At 42.2% G+C, this 19,860-nt stretch overlaps 1 protein-coding gene and 1 long non-coding RNA gene across 2 annotated transcripts in view; one reads left to right on the top strand and one right to left on the bottom strand.

The window, feature by feature from the left end:
- VSX2 (visual system homeobox 2) overlaps positions 1 to 16,118 on the top strand; it is a 29,847-nt gene extending 13,729 nt beyond the window's left edge. The window contains exons 4-5 of the mRNA XM_074232066.1: positions 12,176 to 12,356; positions 13,898 to 16,118. Coding sequence (XP_074088167.1) covers positions 12,176 to 12,356; positions 13,898 to 14,247 — 531 coding nt within the window. The 3' untranslated portion in view covers positions 14,248 to 16,118. The remainder of the gene's footprint in view (positions 1 to 12,175; positions 12,357 to 13,897) is intronic.
- On the bottom strand, positions 11,212 to 11,533 carry LOC141520368 (uncharacterized). The gene is made up of 2 exons (XR_012477600.1): positions 11,477 to 11,533; positions 11,212 to 11,387 (listed from the first exon to the last, which is right to left on the bottom strand). It is a non-coding gene; the product is annotated as an uncharacterized LOC141520368 (long non-coding RNA).
- Positions 16,119 to 19,860: the final 3,742 nt, after the last annotated feature.

The raw sequence follows: 19,860 nt of genomic DNA, 5'->3' as shown, positions 1-19,860 counted from the left end.
ATTAGTGTGGAGGGATGACTAGGGAAATAGTATTGGCAGCAGCCCTGGATAAAATGGCTTAAGGCTCCCGACAGCCTGATAAATAATTATCAAATCCAGCTCTGGCCATTGTGTACACCCTGCATTAAGAAGCTGAGATTAGATAGACTGATCTCTCATTCCTTACACTCTGATGGATGGGAAGCTAGGATAGTGCAGTGGATAGAGTACTGAGCTGGTTTCAGGAGGGCCCAAATTCAAACTTGACTTCAGGGACTTAGTAGCTGTGTGACCTTGGACCAATCACTTAACTCTTTTGGCCTCAGTTTCCTCATCTGTAAAATGAACTGGAAAAGGAAATGTCAAATCACTCAAGTATTTTTGCCAAGAAAACCCCAAATGGGGTTTGGGGGGCATGGACTGAACAATAATGCTCTAAAGAGCAGTGGAATCATACCATGCCAGAGTGTATTATAGCTTCAGAAAGGACTTCTGCCACCAGCCAAAACAGAGTAGGGAGACCTTGAGAGGGCAATAGACTCCTTTCTGGGGCAAGCAGAGGGTTCCAGAACCTCCTAGAAGGGGCTCTTGGGAGCCTGTAGGTATGATCATTACTGTCTTCCTCATCTGGCTATTAAATCTGAATGAAGGGGAAATGGTGGGAAGGAGACTGGATAAGGGGCCAGTGATGTGTAGGTCTAAGGGTATAATAGGATTTATCTATAAAGTTAGAGTTTGGAAGGAACCTTGAAAGACACCCCCCCCCCATTTTATAATTGAAGAAATGGAAGTACAGGGAAAGTTACTCAAGGTCTCACAGGTTTATCCACTTCAGCAGAAATGAGATTTGAACCTTGACCTTTTGACTCCAGCTCTAGTGTTTTTTTCCTGCTATCATTTCATTTATTTTACATGAAAGTCAATGTCTTACTACTTTTTCCTTTGTAGTGGCACAGTGGATTGGGCATTGGACCCATAGTCAGAAAGACCTGAGTTCAAGTTCTTCCTCAGATACTTACTATCTGAGTGTTTCTGGGCAAGGCATTTAACCTCTTTCAGCCTCCCTTTCCTCCTCTGTAAAACTGATCTAATGATAGTGCCTCCTTCCCAGGATTGTTGAGAGGCTCAAATGAGATCATATATGTAAAATGTTATGTAAATGCTGACCATTAAGCCATCTGAGCCTTAGCCAAGCCCTATTTCTACAAAGTGTCCCAAGAAAGTTCTGCAATGACTAAAAAATAGGGGATATTTCCAGTCCTAAAAGTTTCCAAGGTTTGAAACCAAGCTTAGTTTTAACTCTAAGTTAAGTTCAGAGAAAGGGATTGTTTAAAGAAAGGCCAAATCTTTTCTTAGTTACTTACTTTTTGTTGAATGAAGACAAAGATATGAGTATACTCTGGCCTTCTAGCCCTCAAGAGACTCAAATAAAAGAATTATGCAAAGTGAAAGAGAGGCATTTCTAAACCTATTCATATTTAGAGATTGTGTGTATGAGAGTTTGTGTATGAGGCCGGGGGAATTTTAGGGGGGAGGGGAATGACCTTCAGAGTGAGTAAGTATTGTGATATCACTAGATTGCACATTAGGAGACCTAGTCTTAAATCCTTGCCCTGCCACTAAACAGCTATAAGAACTGGGACAAGTCACTTAACATAAGGTCTCAGTCATAAATGAAAGGGTTGACTTATATGATCTGTTAGGTGCCAGCCAGTTCTAAAAGTCTCTGACCTTTATCAGAAGAAAATGCTGTGATTAGCTATGCAGTTCATGTCCAACCTTTTATGGTTCTCATCTTGCTTCATCTCCTTTTTATATACCTCATAGAAAGAGCTGTCACTGTTAAGACTAACAATAACCCTGAATAGAGGGTAATCAGAGTACTCTCTGATTGTGATGGTGGCAGAACCTCCTTCCAGAATTTGTCTCTGAGTGAGAGTGGGGAAACTGGCTGAAACCTTAGTTGGACAGCTTGGATCTTAGTCTCTTGAAGGCTAGAAGGCCAAAGTATACTTATATCTAAGGCCCAAGTCTTTGCTACACAGTTCCCTAATTGTGATGTGGCTATAAAGTGTTAAGGATCACAAAGAAGCCAATTGTATCCCTATTAACACTGGTTCTTCTTGCTCTTCTATGTTGTCTTTTTTGAGTATGCTGGGGGGAAAGAAGCCCTTTATACTTTTCCATATCTTTAGGTCTGGGGTTGGGATGGGAGAGTCAAATACAAAATCTTATTCAGATAACAGAAATCCTTGGGGCCCCGTGTCAGCCACAATCATATTTCCAAGTTCTTTTCTCTCCTAAAAAAAAAAAAAGCCCGGGATCTGTAATCCTGGGAGATCGTGTCTGATATAAGGTATAGGGGATGGAAAATGAATTTCCTTTGTGACAGTTAAAATAATCTTCAATTTGTTGAAAAATAAAGAGATGATAATAATAATAATAATAATAATAATTTTATTATTATATTTTATTTAGCTAGTTTTCTCCTTTGGGTCCCTGATTTTTCTAGTACTTTTGAATCTGGTGGTCTTCCTTTGATTCTATAAATAAATTTGTCTTTTAAATATTCCTAGCCTTTATGGGGAGAAAAGTAATAGAAAGATGAATGAAAAACATTTGGGTCTCACCAGCAACTCATGTATGACATAGTCAAGAGAGTTGCCTTTGGTACTGGGATATTAAGCTACTCAGTCATTATATGTCAGAAACCAGACTTGAACCTTTGTTCTTTGTCTACTTGGGGCTAAAGACAACCTTCTATTCCACTTTATCAATTCAGCAACCATATACTAAGAGCCTACTGGGTCAGCCTTTGTATTCCTTGAAGATCCAAAGGTAGTCCTTGACCTTAAGGAATTTTCATTCTCCGAAGGGGATGCGATATATGTCTGTCAGAGAGAATTATATGAAGGAAAGGGGGCTTGATTTGAGTAGGGGAGAGAGCAGATGAATTGTAAAGTCCTGTCCTTCCCTGTGATTCACCAGAACATGAGTACAATAAGAAACTTGAGTGTACTAAGGTACCACCTGGTGGCCACTGGAGCCCACTACTATAAAGGATCCAGGTCTGAAAACTACGATGCTGAAAAATATGGTGTTAGAAGTGCTGAGTGGGGTTTGGTGTGTCAGGATACTAAATCATCCCAACAATGAGGTTAAATTAATCAGCTTCCTGCCTGAGGAGAGAAAAATCCGAGAGTGAGGGAGTCTGTCTAATGCAAAGGCAAAATGGCTGCTAACATCTTGTCTTATTGAGGGTCCAAGACTATCTAGCTTTGGGCTGTGATCAAGAGACTGTAGTGAAGCAGGAGGAAATGTTTCCAAAAGGAATGTCAGCTTCAGATGACTTATAAAACCATCTTTGTTTAGTGACTTTTCCTTAAAGAAAGAAATTCCAGTAAGGCTTCCAAAGTCATTCTTGGGAAAATTGTTGAGACCCATCAACTAATGATAGATATCATCAAGATGAGACTTGGAGACACAAAGCACTGCATGTGGTGATTGATACTGGGCTGATAATGCCCAGTATTTCCAAGGTCAGGCCAGGCCATGAAAGGATAGCCAGTAGTGGTCACGTCAAATCTATACAATGAAAGGTACTTGATTTTTCAATGAAAGAAAAAAAAGCAAAATATATAGAAAGACAGAGATGGATATCAACAAAGAGGGAGAGAGAAGAGGGGAGAGACTGAGGGAGAAAGGGAGAGAAACAGAGGAGAGAGAGAGGAGAGACAGAGGCAAAGACAGAGGCAAAGAGAGAAACCAGGGCGGGGGGAGAGAGAGAGAGAGAGAGAGAGAGAGAGAGAGAGAGAGAGAGAGAGAGAGAGAGAGAGAGAGAGAGAACCTACTGTGTCTTCTAATGGAAGTCTGCATAGCTTTTTCTGTGGCTGAGGATATACCTCTGTGATGGGCTAGTGGGATTTGGAGACTGAAGTGAGATTTCTCACCTGAGATCATGAAAAATTAACTACATTTGAGTGAAAATAACTTTCACTGACATTACTCCTTAAAACTTGAGAGTTTTTGTTATGACAAGTCTGTGAGATTGATGGTGCAAATAATATTATTCCCATTTTATAGATGGGTAAACTGTGGTTTAGGAGTTAAGTATCTTGCCAAAGAGCACAGACCTTTTTTAATGTCATAGCTGAGATTAAGACCCAAATCTCCTGATTCCGAGTGCCAGGCACTTTACATTCCATCATACTAGGTAGAAATAGTGCGGTTATCTGAACCTCCCAAGGTGATTGTAAGGCTCAAATAAAGTAATTTTTGTAAACTTTTCTTCCTCCCTCCCTTTTTCCTTTTCCTTTCTTCCTTCTTTACTCCCTCCCTCTCTCCTTTTCTTCTTCCCTTCCTTTCCCCCCTCTCCTTTCCTTCCTCTCTCCCTTCCTTCTTTCTTTCTTTCCTTCCTTCCTTCCTTCCTCCCTCCCTTTTTCCACCTTCCTTCTTCATTCCTTCCCTCTCTTTTTTCCTTTCCTTTCCTTTCCTTTCCTTTCCTTTCCTTTCCTTTCCTTTCCTTTCCTTTCCTTTCCTTTCCTTTCCTTTCCTTTCCTTTCCTTTCCTTTCCTTTCCTTTCCTTTCCTTTCCTTTCCTTTCCTTCCTTTCTTCCTTCCTTTCTTCCTTTTTTAATTTTTCATGCCTCCCCTTTACCAGATAGGGTTATAATACATGAACTGAAACCCCAGATGTGATGAGTGCCTGATATATGTCTTTACACTTAGAAAAACTGTGTCTGATGTCTAGGTGACCTCTCCACTAGGGAATGGGTAATGTAGACACCTGAGTTCTATATCTAGAACTGATCCTGAATCCTTAGCAAGAAAGGAAGCATGGGGAGAGGTGGCAACTGGGCATTGAAGAAGGCTGTCACCAGGAAGAAATGGGAAAGAATCAGTCTGTGTAAAAATGTGAAGATGGAAAAGCATGAGATATAGGTTTAGAGAAGAAGAAAAAGTTGAATTATAGTTGTATTTCAGCTAGTTGGCACAGGGGATTGAGCACTAGCCCTGGAGTCAGAGGACCTGAGTTCAAATCCTGTCTCAGATTCTAATTAGCTGTGTGACCATAGGTAAGTCCTTTAACTCCAATTGTTTTGGGGGGAAAATTAAATTAAAACTTTATAGGTTCTCTTTTTCTGGGAACTTGGAAGAAAAATTCTCAATTTGGGGTGTGCACAGGGTCTTGTGGGCATGTGTTAGGCACATCATACATGGGCATGCTTATGCTTAGGCTCATAATTTATAAAAATTCAGTTAGAAATTGGAATGTTTGAAATTCCCTACTAGAATCTGATGTGCTCATACAGGGTCCCTTGAGGAGAAGACTTTAATCACAGGTAGTATGTTGGAGGAGAAAGGGCTCTCCCACCACTGTCTCTAGTCAATCCATCATATGATCCTTCTAATAACATTTGATTGTTACTCCCAGGGTGCCCAAACTGTATCACCCCTTTCCTAGTCCAGAGGAAGAGAGCAGGGGTTGAGAAGTGGAAAACACCCTTTGTATACAGTCATACACACACACAGTTTCTAGAAGTCATTCTATGGTTAAAAACATTTAAAAAGTAGATATCTGCTCCCTTGGCAACTCCCCTCTAAGTCCTCTGCTCCTTATCCTCTCTGTTTGACCAAAAGGACACCATTTGGGTCACCTAGATTTCTTCCTTGTGTCTAAGCATCAGTTGGCCCCAATCAAGAACTTGGAATCACCAGCCAAATCCATTCATTTGAGCAATCATTTATTAAGCTCTTTTTCCATGCAAGTCACTGTGCTAGTCATTAGGATACAAAGAAAGATATGGCACAAGCTCTCTTTTTCACAGGGTTTATAGGGCTCTGGATGGTTCTCAGGTTGAAGTTTCAGCTTACACTGAGTTCCTCAGGAAAGCATCTCTGGGCAAAATAGAATCTTGCCCTGAAGGCCTCGTATTATTCTGTCTAAAGTTATGTGGCCCAAGAGGATAACTCAGATCTAAATGTTTTCCATACGCATTACCAAGGCTTCTCCTAAAGCCAGAATTTTCAGGCCCTTAGGAAATTCTGAGTCTTTACCCCTATTATAAAAACAACATTGATCCAGGAAGACAGAGGACCCGATTTTACCTAGGAGTGGTAGTAACTCATTTGAGTTTCAGAACAGCTTTGAGCATTGATTTGGGTAGTTGTTCTCTCTCACCATCTTTGTCTCTAGAGCACAGGGGAAAAACTGAGATGCTTCTGCTGCCTCCCTAGAAAATATACAAACTAGGATGGAAAACTGGAATAAGATGACGGGGAAGAAAAAGGGTTAGGGAAGAACTGCCAACTGAGTTATACAGGATAGACATCCACATTCATCCAAATCTACCTCAGTTGTCACCAAATCAATTCACCTACAGTCCAGGGGGAACAGAACAAAGAGGTAGATGGATCCCCATGAGAAGGGTTCTCTCACTATTCTATTCCAGGAGACATAATTAGATAGACTACTAGCCTCTCAATAGGTCACTTCCTCTATCTACCTCAGTTTATTCATCTGAACATCTGTAAAATGAGGATAGGGGCAAGCTTAGTGGTGAAGTGAATGGAACACCAGGCCTAGAGTCAGGAATATCTGAGTTCAAATGCAGCCTCAGACTAGCTGTGAGACTCTAAGCAAGTCACTTCACCCTATTTGCCTCAATTTCCTCATCTGTAAAAATGAGCTGCAGAAGGAAATAGCAAACCATTCCAGTAAGTCTGCCAAGAAAACCCCAGATGGTCAGAGTCAGACATGACTGAGAAAACTGAACACAACAAAAACAACGAAATGGAAATAATAGCATGATCTTTGCAAACTTTAATATAAGTGTAATAGTATATAATAATAAATTACATTTAAATACACACACACACACACACACACACACACACACACACACATATATATATATATATATATATAGTTATTTTTTCCCCTTCTAAAGTCCACTGTCAGCTCCCAGCTTGTCAGGTGATTAGGTCTGTCCTGGGGCACAGCTGAGTGTAATAAGTCAGACATAAAAAAGAGGCTTCAGAGAGAGGAGTGTCAAGTCTCACTCTGCAGCTTGAGAACAGAGACAACCCACCTTCCCTAGCCACTATGATGGAAATGTGCTTTTAGCTAACACTGGGTTCATGAAGAGGAATCTACTCTTTTTTTTAACTAGCTGATGCAGTGAATAAGAAATATTCATCATAGGATTCACAATACATATTGATTTTGAGCTAGAAGGAACATCCAAAGCCATCTAGCCCAACCTCCTAATTATCAAAAAAGAAGCTAAGGCCTGGAAGGGCTTGTCCAAGGTCATAGAGGTAGTAAGGATCAGAGATGAGCTATGAACTCAGGTCTAGCTGATTCTAGAACTAGTGTTCTTTTCTCTACCAAAATTCTTCCCATCTTGTTGCTTATCTGGTGTAATTTGAGGGGCTCAGAAGTGGGAGTTCCCCTCACAAAAATTCTCAAATACTAAGTCACTCTTAGTAGCCCTTATTTGCATAACACTTTACTTTTTTTCAAAGTGCTTTCTTCCTTCTAACCCAATGAGATAGATAATGTATGTATTAAGTCAAAGTCAAAGACCTGTGATTTTCTTGATATGGGAATTCCTTTCACTGAAGCAGATCATAGCCAGTCTATCACTTATAGTCTTAGAGAGTTGTGTGAGGCTCAGGGGTGACACCTAGACACAGAGTTAGAACTTGTGACCAAAAGCAGAATTTGAACCCAGATAATCCTTACTCCAAATTTAGCATCCACTAAATTTAAGCTACTTCCCAGTACAACTATTATTGTTTTACATGTGAGGATGAGGAGACTCAGAAAAGTGAAATTATTTGCCCACAATCACACAGGAAGTGTCAGAGTTGTGATTCAAACCCAGGTTTTCTGTTTTCCAGTCCAGTTCGGTTTCTATCATGCCTCACTCCCTATCTTAGCATATATTGGTTTTTAAAGGGGGGGGGAGAAGAGAGGAGATAAGAACATAGAATATCTTAAGCTGTGGGCGGCACACAGAAATAGGGGAAGAGTCAAAGAAAGATGATATGAAGAATCATTTAACTATTTCTATTTAGAAGTCCTGAAATGGGAACAGCTAGGTGGCACAGTGGATAGAGCATTGTTCTTGGAGTCAGGAAGAACCTGAGTTCAAATGTGACCTCAGAAATTTAATAATTATCTAGTTGTATGACCTTGGGCAAGTCACTTAGCCCCAGTGCCTTACAAAAATCAAAAAAGAAAAGAAATCCAGAAATGGCCTGTCCTTCATCTAATACAGGGATTGATTAATATACTCCTCAGAATAATGTTTGAAAATAATTAAAGGAAATAGTATTCAGTTTGAAATTATTAAAGATAAAGCTATATATTTCCCCCAAATTCCCAGACATCAATTTATGGATCCCCAAAGTGATCACCATATAATAGTTTTTTTCAAGCTATTATGGTCAAAGAGAGACCTGGGAGAGTCCCCAGTTCTAGGTGGGTAGAACATTTGGATTTTTATAATGTATATCTAGTTCTTTCGCATATTGGTACTTTTCAAAAGACTACCAGAGATAATAGGTATGAAGCTATTCTGGGTTTCAAATAGAAATCCACTCTCTCTTTAGCAGTATTGAATATTCTGTTATGGCGAAATCACCTAGTGGAAATATTAAACAGAAAGTGAGGAGTTTGAGACCTAAAGGAAGGTGAGGTCCACAAAAAAGCTGAAGTGAGGGCACTGAGGGAAGCAACTATTTAATAACTTGGTGCTTAACTGTTTTCTAGCCCACCCCACAGATCAAGAAGGAGCTAGAGTAGAATCAGGGAAACCATATCAGGGACTTAGAAGCTTAATTTACTCAGAAATAAATTAATTGTAGCAGCTAAGGGGAACTGGAAAGAGTCCCAGGATTTAGAGTTCAGGGAGCGAGGAATTCATACCATCTCTGATATTTACCACTTGGATGATCAAGTCACTTTACTTCCTTGGGTCTCAGTTTCCTCAATTGTAAAATGATGGGTTTTAAATCCTTTCCAGTTAAATATCTGGGATCCAGCGGTTTAACTTTACTGGTAGTCTGAGTACCTGGTCTGGGAGGCCCACGGCTGCTGGATCCAGAATAACACTGAATAGCACCCTCCCTCTGAGGGGAGATGGACCATACAGTGGGGTGTAGTCACAAACTCAGGTCGTGGCCAGGATTTTATACACTCCTTTTTAAGTCCGAGAACTGTCTGAAGACAATCTCAGGCAAAGCTTAGCTTGGCCCTTCAGGGAAACAAGTCAGGGGACCTTCAGTATGGCGTTCTCTGCATTATGGGGCAGAGAAATTTGGGCTGGGGGATGAAGCGTCAGGGAGGGGAAGCAATTTTCTTTCCTCCACTACCCCCATCCGCAGCCCGGGGAAAAGGTAAAAGCATCCTTCCGTTCATTCCTCCGGCTGGGGGGTGGGAGGGGGCAGGGGGCTCAGAAACCGAGAGTTGTCCGTGGTCTTACTCCTCCACCTGCTGGCGTTGGCAGGAAACGGAGGATTCGTGATGATGGCAGCAGCCCACTCGTGTTCCCCCTGGTGTTCCGTGGGGCAGAGCCCTCTATTGGTTCACTCTACTTAGGCGCCGTATTCCCGGGGGGTGGGGAGGAAGCCCATACCCCGGGGTCTGGGCCTGGTGGGCGGGTGGGTGCCTTTCTTCCCCCTTCTACCACCCCCTACCCCCGCTGGGGTGACAGCAAAGAGTTAAACTGTCAGCTCCCTGGGTGTTAAACAGGTGTCAAAGGCGCCTCCATATATCTGCAGATGGAAATCAAATTCTTTGCCGTATAAAAAGATAAATTACCCAGGCGCTGCCGCCGCGTCCCACTCATCACGCCAGCACCAGACGGCAAGCCATTTTTTTTTAATGTGCTAACGACCTAATCAAGCAATCAACTCGGAGAAGATTGCAGAGTGACCCGGGCATCCATCTGCCAGCGAACCCCCCGCATTCATCTCCAGTCCTGCCCGCACCTCCTCGGGAAGGGACGAGGGGCGGGGGCGCTACCGGGGGGGGGGGGGGAGAGAAAAAAGTCCTAAACAAATTAACACCCAATTTTCCCCTTCTAATTAGTTAAATGAGAAGTGTTTGGGGGTCCCCCGGGAAGGGGGCAGCTCGGCTCCCGGAGAAGCGTGCGCTGACTCCCCAGCATTAATTAGCGCGGGTCAATGGAGGGGCTCCCCGGAGAGCCACGGCTTTAATTTCCCGTGATATTTCAGTGCCTGAGGCCCATCGATTCAAACCGAAATTAACTTATTTTTCAATCAGCCCAGGGCTGCCCCTGGGGGTGACTCTTCTTTTGCCGCCTCCTGAATAGAGCTGGAGCAATTTTTCATCAAAAGCTGATACCTCCATGGGCAGGGGAAAGGCTGGAGTGGGGAGGGAGGCGGGGGCCGTGGAGCGGGAGGGGGAGAAGAGGGAGGGGAGGATGGATGGAGGGCGGGAGAGAAAGAGAGGGGCGACAGGAGAAGAATGGAAATCAGAGAGAGAAAACTAATAGATTTTCCCCAGCCGATCTCTACCCCCTCTTCTTGTCCCTCCCCCCAATCCCCGTCTCCATCTCCATCCGCATCCTCATCCCATCCTTTCCCTTCTTTTTCTCCGGTTCGGTACTCGCTGCCCCCGGGGGTCAAAGCGGAGAGATGCAGCTTCCAATTTCCTGTAGAGATGAGGGTCTTTATTTGCCCGCGTCCAGGAGATGTGAGACTGGCGTCTTCCTCTGGCTCTGCAACGCGCCTCCTCCTCAAGCCTCTTTCTTCCCGGCATGACTGCAGGGCAGGGTTCTTTCTTCTCTCCTAAACTCTGTCTTACAGTTATGCTAGAGCCCAAGAATCCCTCATCTCTCCTTAGGCTGGAGTCCCCTGGGCTTCTCAATGAATCGGCTATTATCCCCTCCCTACCTCTTTCCCCATGTAAAGTCTGGAGTGAGAGCTCTTTAGCGAGATAAAATTGAGAGACCACGTAAATTGGGATGAAGGGACCTACGCTTACTCTCAGGCCAATGGTAATAATAACTAGCCTTTACATAGAGCTAAATTAAGACTTGCAAAGCATTTTACAAATATGACATTATTTCATCTTCATAACCCTTGGAAGAAGGTGCGATTGTTATTTCCATTTTACAGAGTAGGAAATTGAGACAGAGAAATGGTCTCAAAGCCAGTAAGTATCAGAGGGAGGATCATGATCTCAGATCTTGACTCCAGGTTCATTTGTTTCCTGATAGATTTACAAAAAGTCACAACCCAAACCCCTCTTCTCTCTTGATGAGGATAGAAACAATCTTGGGTGGTCCTAAGACATCATTTACCTGCAACTGTTTTCCTCTTCTAATTATCCACTTTCTCCTTCTTCCTTTAGACTTCAGTGGAAAGTGCATAGATCTGGAAATAGAGGACAAGAGAGTTCAAACTATGTCTGATGTTTATTACTTGGATCACTTAACCTTGCTCAGCAGCAAGATCAGCTGTACCTGTGGCTCAGAGATTGGGAGGGAGCAAGGTGGATAGGCTGCAGTGATGATCATAACTGACATTTACATGCATTTTGTCACTTATTAACATTTTTATCCTCACAACCCAGTGAGGTAGGTAATAGCTATTATGATCCTCATTTTGCAGAAACGGAGGCACAAAGAGAATAAAGTCCAACATCACAAAAATAGTAAGCTGGAGAGCAAGAATTCAAAATCATGTTTTTTGATTCCAAATACTTTTTCCAAGTTTCCTTATGATAGAGGTGTGTGTTTAGATCTTATTGAGAAGCAAGAAATTGTGGATTACAACATAGTCTGGATAACTTTTATGGTTAGTCAACATATCACCATCACCTTGGGGAACACTGAATCCTGTGATGCTTAGAGTTGGGACCTAAGCATGTCGTTTTCTTTAAATGTCTGGGTTAGTGTTTACAAGAGGCTTTGAGCCTCAACTTTTATACATATGACTTTAATCATGGGATCATAAATTTAGAAGAAGAAGGAATCTCCCAGGTCATCTATTCAAAATCCCTTATTTTACAGACAAGAAAGTTAGACCCAGAGAGTTAAGTGAGTTGCTCATGGTCACATAGCTAATGAGTATCTAATTAGGGACTTAAAACATTTTAGCTCTGTGACTATTTGGCATTTTATTCATGATACTACCCCACTTTTTGCTTTCTTCCTCCCTAGGTCTGGTTCCAAAATCGAAGAGCCAAATGGAGGAAACGGGAGAAGTGCTGGGGTAGGAGCAGTGTTATGGCAGAATATGGCTTGTATGGAGCTATGGTTCGCCACTCTATTCCACTGCCAGAGTCCATCCTTAAATCTGCCAAGGATGGCATCATGGAGTCCTGTGCCCCATGGCTACTTGGTAAGAGACCATCACCTTTAGCAGGATACTAGGGCCCTTTAGGAAAGTGATTGTCCTTAGACTAGAGAATCAGAGCTCTAGACCTTCCTTGCAGGTCCTGTACTAATTCCAAAAAGAGAAAAGCATTGGATAGATGGATGACTTCCAACCAGATGGGATGAAGGGATGGGGAGGAGAAGGGAGTGACTAAAAAAGAAACCTGAAATCTTGAAAATAAAATATTTCTATCCCAAATCAGAATCCTGCCCTGTAGACTCTACTGGGGACCTGTGATCCCATATTTCCATGCCCTGCCCTTAGAAAAAGCATCTCTTTGTCCAGAGCTCAGAATCCTAGAAAATGTAAATTGCTAGATGTGAAAGCTCAAATAACAAGTGTCTTCAAAAGCCTGTTACAGTTAATATTACCTACCTCATCCTCTTTTATTGGGAAGTTATGCCTTCATATCTATTAACTCAATGGTTCTTATGAGGAGCCTTCCCCCTTCAATGAGTATGGGGGAGGGGTGTGCTACAGTTTCTACTGCTGCTTTAGGATTTTTCCATCTCATCTTTCTGCCCCAAGATTTAGTACTAATGAATGAGCTGGTATAGTTCCAGGGGCCTGAGGTGAATCATAGGTCCATTTGATCTGCCTCCTGGCACCCCAGAGCTCTGGTTAGGGGTTTAACCAGAGTCTATTATATGTCATGAACCCCTTTGGAAGTCTAGGGAAACCTGTGGACCCCTTCAAAGAATTAAATTTTTGAATGCATAAATAAAATAAATAGAAGTAATTATAAAGGAAACCAATTACATTGAAATACAGTTATCAATGTTTTTAATATTTATGTTTTTAAAAAAAACATATCCATGGGGCGGCTAGGTGGTGCAGTGGATAAAGAACTGGCCCTGGAGTCAGGAGTACCTGGGTTCAAATCCTGTCTCATACACTTAATAATTGCCTAGCTGTGTGGCCTTGGGCAAGACACTTAACCCCATTGCCTAGCAAAAACCTAAAAACAAACAAAAAAAAACCATATCCACTTTGAGAAGTCCTGCTCTAGAGGTTAATGGCCTTCCTTACCTCTTTCCCCTTCACAAATCTCATTTTCTTCCCTACTTTCTGGGTAAATTTGTGACAAAAGCAACTTGAGGGCAGGGACCATATTTTTATTTTTCTTTGTATCCCCAGCTTTAACCCCACTTCCCATGCCTGGTACACAGGAAGAATTTAATAAATGTTCATTGAATATCTGACTGACAGATGCTTTGAATAAATAGACCTCCAGATACCACCTCAGGCTGGGTCCTCTCATCCAAGTGCCCTGAAATTATCATTGATCTTTCCCTGGCTCTAGGTTTCACTTCTCTAGCTTTATTTCTTCAGTCCTTTCCCTAATGCCCACAGCCCTTAGGCCTTGGGGTGACTTCTGTGTGAAGCAAGGCTTTCTGCTCATCCTTTAATTCTGGCCTCTCTTTTATCTTTGCTGTTTTCAGTTCAAGATGGCTTTCCCATGCCCAGGCGCTTTTCTAAACCCGAATACCAACAATTCTTTTTAGGGATGCACAAAAAGTCTCTGGAGGCAGCTGCGGAGACCGGGAGGAAGCCCGAGGTGGAGCGTCAGGCCTTGCCCAAGCTTGACAAGAGCGAGAAGGAAGAACGGGGTCCTGACCCCCAAGCAGCCACCATCTCTCAAGAGGAACTGAGGGAAAACAGCATTGCCGCCCTCAGGGCCAAAGCTCAGGAACACAGCACCAAAGTGCTGGGGACCATATCTGGGGGGGAAGCCCTGGCCCGGAAAGCAGAGAAGCAAGAGGAGGTGGCAGAGGAAGAGGAGGAGGTGACCACTGAAGAGGAGAGGCAAACAGAGAGACCCAAGCCACTGCAGCCAGATGAGAAGATGGTTTAAGTCAAGGGCAGCCCCCTGCTGAGGCATCTGCAGGACTCTTGGTGTTTTGTTGGTGGGAGTACTCCAGAGGCAGGGCCCAAGCTTCTGGGTGGTCAAAGGGGCCTGGTCTGTGTTACTTTTCCAGAGATGCTTCCCAACCTCATCCTGCATTCCATAGGTCCCTAGGTATCCCCTGTTAAGTGGCACTGAACAGTTACTATTTTAATCTTGATCAGAGATTTTGGACCATATTGACCTATCTCTCTCCTACCTTGTATCTCCTACCCTCAAAAGACTCCCCCACTCTTCTTAAACCATTCCTGCTAAAACTCTTTGCCTCCCAGTTTCTAGCTGCACTCTGATGTAATAACCCATCCCTTCAGAGTCCTTCTTTACTGATTCTTTTGAAGTCTTGATTCCAAAGCATCCTCCAACATTCCCCATTTCCTCATCCCCATTCCAACCCCTTTTCTGATCCATTCTACTTTTTTTCTGAAGACCTGTTGTGGTTTACTTCTCTAAAAGAGACAGAAGATCCAAAATCTAACTCCAATACCCTCAACATGATAGCATATGACCACCTCACTGTCTTCCTTCTTTTGTCTCTATCCCCACCCTCTCATGAGAGATCTGCCATTGAGCACCTGAGGTCCATTCATTTCCTAATCATTTAAAGATCTGAAGCTCGCACTTAATGCTTTTCCCATTACTAATACACAGTTTCTTACTCAAAACCTACCTCTCACTGGTACCATATGTGTGTGGTCCTCTTTCCTAACCACTGTGCCCTCTTAACCACTCAAAATCCCCTTTACAAGCATGTATTGTCCATGCCCCAGCCCCTACCTTGGCTACTGATGCCCTTCTATTTCCTTCTATCAGTTCTTCGGGGCTCATTATTGCTAGCCTGGAGGATCTGAGACTCTTCCCTTTCACATAACCTATCATCTCACCTGACTGTTTAGCACCAGTGCTAGCATTCTCCTTTGATTAGATTCATTTGGAGTCCTCAAGTAGAGGTCCTGACACCTGGGTTGGGGAAGAAGTGACTGTTCCCAGCCTCACTTCTCACAGGTGCCTGTGGCTCCCCGCTCTGATGGGGCATATTCAGATCCTGGCCTTCATGGGTGCCTAACATCTCTTTTGGGGGGGGGGGTTGTCTTTGCTTTTGAGGAGACTTGACTCACTTATCATGAAATCCATACTACATTTGTGAATTTTCTTCATTCATTTATACCATCCTAGTGGAAGACAAGGAAGCTGTGGACCTTATGGATGGGTGGTCTATATTATCCCCTAAAGGCCAGAGTCAGATAAGACTATGGGAGTTGGCTTCAACAAAATCTACATCAGTCACAACCAGAGGATGGAAGTGATTGATCTCTGAAGAGAGTAAGACAGGAAACAAGTGTCAGCTGAGTCTTCTTCCCTTGACCTCCAGTCACTTGTACAGTCTACATGTATGTGGTTACTATTCCACAAACATGTGAGCATAGGAGTATATATCCACACACATACTTTTTAACCATGTTGTAGTAAAGTAAGACACTAGAAATCCAAAGATATGTCTTTGGAGTTAGAAAAATCCTAGATTCAAATTCTGCCTCTGAAAAATATTAGCTGTGTAATCCACCAGCTCAAGTTTGTCTCAACTTCTTGGTGCCCCAGGAAATTTTCTAAGATTTTTAAAGACTTTAGATCTAAATTGCCAATCTGGAATGGTAGATGGAGTTTCCACATAAAAATTCCTTACACAGATAAAATCAGAAGTCTGAATAACAATAATACCAAAAAGTAAGGCACAAGTGATGGACTCTGATAATTAATAGGGCTTCCCTGCCAGTGTACTTATTAAAATGATTGAGGTACTCCTAACATTGGTGGTATATGCCTCTTTTATTCAGCTACTAATAGAGTATTAGCCTTAACAACAGGTCTGGCATGCTGACATGACCATCCCCAAAACATACCTACCCATCCTCCCCCCATACACATATATGCCACACAAACATAGAATTCTGTTCTAACTGAAATATTCCCAAGCCATAGGTAAAACATAACAAGAAGGACCCAGCTCCCTAAGAAGAAACTCTTCTTTTCCCCAATCTCTCTCTTCCAGATAATACTCCCTGAAAAGAAGGTCCTAAGAAAAGTGACCTTGGAGTGTCTTTTCTGGAGTACTGTTTTATTCTGTATCAAAAGGTTAATATGTTCTTCTCTCCCACCTTTCCACCTGTCATCCCCCTCGTCTTTGTCTCTGTTTGTGTTAGATGATAGCCTACACCCCCATGTAAATATTGTACATACAGTGAGAAAAACAACTTGATATTGAAGTGTTTGAGATATGAAACTGTACCAACCGCTAGTAATTCTGAATCTGTGATTTCTGTGTCATTTTCTGTAAAGATGCTAACAAGAATAAAAATCAAGTAAAGACAACAGGGAGTTGGAGGAAGGGTCAGCATCTGTTCATGGAAATAGTGTTCAGTCCAGGACACAGAAGGAGTTGTGTTTGTGCTACATGACAACATTATCAGCAAAATCATTTTATGGGGTCAAAGGGTAATGCTCCCCCTTCAAAAAGTTGTGACTAGGTTAAGGATGTCTTGTGTCCCGCTGAGCAAGGCAGTCAATGATGCCATTATTTATACAATGAACTAGAGGTAGCTTGGTAGATACAGTGCTCTCTTTGGAATTAGAAAGACCTGAGTTCAAATCCTACTTCAGATGCCAGATGGGTGACCCTAGGCAAATCACCTCACCTTTCTGTACCTCAATTTCTTCATCTATGAAAGAGAAGAAATCATATTTACCTTTATAGGATTGTTGAGGTTCAAATGACTTAACACATATAAAATGTTATATCAATGCTAGCTATTATTGTTATTATTATATATCACTGTTAAATTATTTTTCAGTTGTTTCCAATTCTCTGTAACCCCATTTCAGGCTTTCTTGGTAGAAATACAGGAGTGGTTTGCCATTTCCTTCTTTAGCTCATTTTACAAAGGAAGAAATGGGGCAAATAAGGTTAAAGTGACTTGCCCAGCACTCTCTGCACTGTGCCATCTAGCTGCCCAAATAATAATTGTCATCATTGTTGTTATCCCCATGCTGAAAGCCTTCCTGGAGTCTTTTAACATTCCCTAGGTACCAGCACAACAGATTACCCATCCCTTGCTCCCTTTGCATAGTTGTTCTCTCCCCATATCTTTTTTACAACCCACAAATAAAGATATAGAATTGCTTTAAAAAGAAAAAAGTATCCCCAGAAATGATTGTCAGATGAATTTATGCAAAATCCCAGCCAAAGAGGAATGAAGTACATTTCCAAGGATCAAGATGATGGAAAAACTAATATAAAATTGGAAAAGCTATCATTCACTGAAATATCTTAAGGACAACAGTGACCCACCAACTTGATGGTTTGTGGGACAGAATTTTAAAATGAAAGCGTGAAGTGAGGAGAGTAGATAGATAGATTAACTTGGCCTATAGACTCAGGGAATCTCTTAAGATTCGTTCAGATTGACTTGGAGATGGAAGCCTCTTGAGAGATAGGGAAGGGACTGGCAGCCAACAAAGAAAGAGGAATAACTTGGAACAGGATTTCAGCTTTGGATAAATTCTAGGGCATAGTAAAGCTGTTCTAAGTTTTCTTTATGTCTCCTGTTTCGGAGAACAGTGTCCCTACTCTTGCTTAAGCAATATGATGGTGGAACTCCTGTACCACCCCAGTTGGAACCAAGCCTGTGATCTTGCTCATAATACCCCTACAGGGGTTGTTTGTTAGAACCTTAAGTCTCAAGTGAACCATGATGTGGTGATAAGAGCATTTAGACTTCTCTTTGTATTTTTTTTTTTGTTTTTTTTCAAGGCAGTGGGTTAAGTAGCTTGCCCAAGGCCACACAGCTAGATAATTATTGAGTGTCTGAGCTCGGATTTGAACTCGGGTACTCCTGACTCCAGAGTCAGTGCTCTACCCACTGCGCTACCTAGCTGCCCCTTTTCTTTGTATTCTTGCCCTCACCCCACTGCACCCCAGCAAGTGTTTGGCACACTTATTATTATTTGGTCATTTTTAATTGGATCTGACTCCTCCTGACACTATTTTGGTATTTTCTTGGCAGCAGAAATACTAGAGTAGTTTGCCATTTCATTGTCCAGTTCATTTTATAGATGAGAAAACTGAGGCAAACAGGGTGAAGTGACTTGCAGCCAGTATGTGTCTGAGGTCAGATTTGAACTCAGGAAGGTGACTCTTCCTGATTCCAAGCCTAGCATTCTATCAACTGCACCACCTGGCTGTTTAGTTGGCACATAGAAGGCTCTTAACAAATGCTTATTAATTATTAAGTATAGGACTCAAGAGAGCATAGGGTAGTAGAAAAGATGACCTGAAGTCAGAAGACCTGGATTCAAATCCTAGAACTTTGTAGTTGTTTACCAAGAATATTAAGTTAGAAAAAGGGGGTGGTTTCATTGGTGATTTCATAGGGATCACATATGAGAAGAAACTCTTTACTAATAGGCAGATTGAAACTTCATGAAACTTAGTCTTAGCTGCCAATAGCACTTGAGTTTCAGTGACTTGCCCAGGGTCCCACAGTTGGTATATGTCAGGATTTGAATCCAGGTCTTCTTGGTGTGAAGACAGCTCTCTATTCACTAAACTGAGCTGCTTCTCTGTGTGACTGTAAGCAAGTCACAATTTCTCAGCTTGAATTTTACTTAGAATTAAAACTTTTCACAACTCTTGCCTTGTGCTAAGCACTTTATGGGAATATCTGATTTGATCCTCACAACAGCCCAGTGAGGTAGGTGCTACTATTTATCACCCCATTTTTACAGTTGAGGAAACTGAGGCAGACAGCGGTGAAGTGACTTGTCCATAGTCATACAGCTAGTGAGTATCTGAGGTTAGATTATTTGAACTCAAGTCTTCCTGACTCTAGGTCCAGGGCTTTATCTATTGAGCACTAGTTGAGTATGCTTCAATGATGCCTTAGACTTGTGATCAGAAGAAAAGTCATTTCATTTCTCCAGGCTTCTTTCCTCATCTCTAAAATGAGATAATAATAAAGTCCCCAACTATCTTATGGGTTTGATATAAGGATAAAAGTGATCACTGAAGATATGAGACAAAGAATATATTCATTAGTGAGTTAGTCAAAGATTTGTTAAATGCTCACCAGGGAGCCATTAACCATTTGTTAAAGGCACCAGGGAAACAAAGAAAGACAAAAATTCTGCTCTCAGGTTGCTCATAGTCTAAGCGGGGGAGAAAACACTTAAGCAATTAGGCATGCCCAAGATATATACAAAATAGAGGGAAGATGATGTTAGACGCTCCAGCAGCTGGAGGACCAACTCCTGTGGTAGAGGATCTGAGTCTTGAAGGGGATCAGGGAAGCTAGGAAGCAGAATTGGGGAAGGAGAGTACCTTAGACATGCAGGACAACCAGTAGAAATGCATGGAGTTGAAGTACCATAGCAAGGTGGCAGAGTGAGTGGGTCTGGAGTCAAGAAGACTCATTTTCTTGAATTCAAATCTGGCCTCAGACACTTCCTAGACCCTAGACAGGTCGGTTAACTTTTTTTTTTTTCAGTTTCCTCATCTGTAAATGAGCTGGA

This window comes from Macrotis lagotis, chromosome 4 (genome assembly GCF_037893015.1).
Source record: "Macrotis lagotis isolate mMagLag1 chromosome 4, bilby.v1.9.chrom.fasta, whole genome shotgun sequence".
Taxonomy (NCBI): Eukaryota; Metazoa; Chordata; class Mammalia; order Peramelemorphia; family Peramelidae; genus Macrotis; species Macrotis lagotis.
This window is presented reverse-complemented; position numbering and strand designations above follow the sequence as displayed.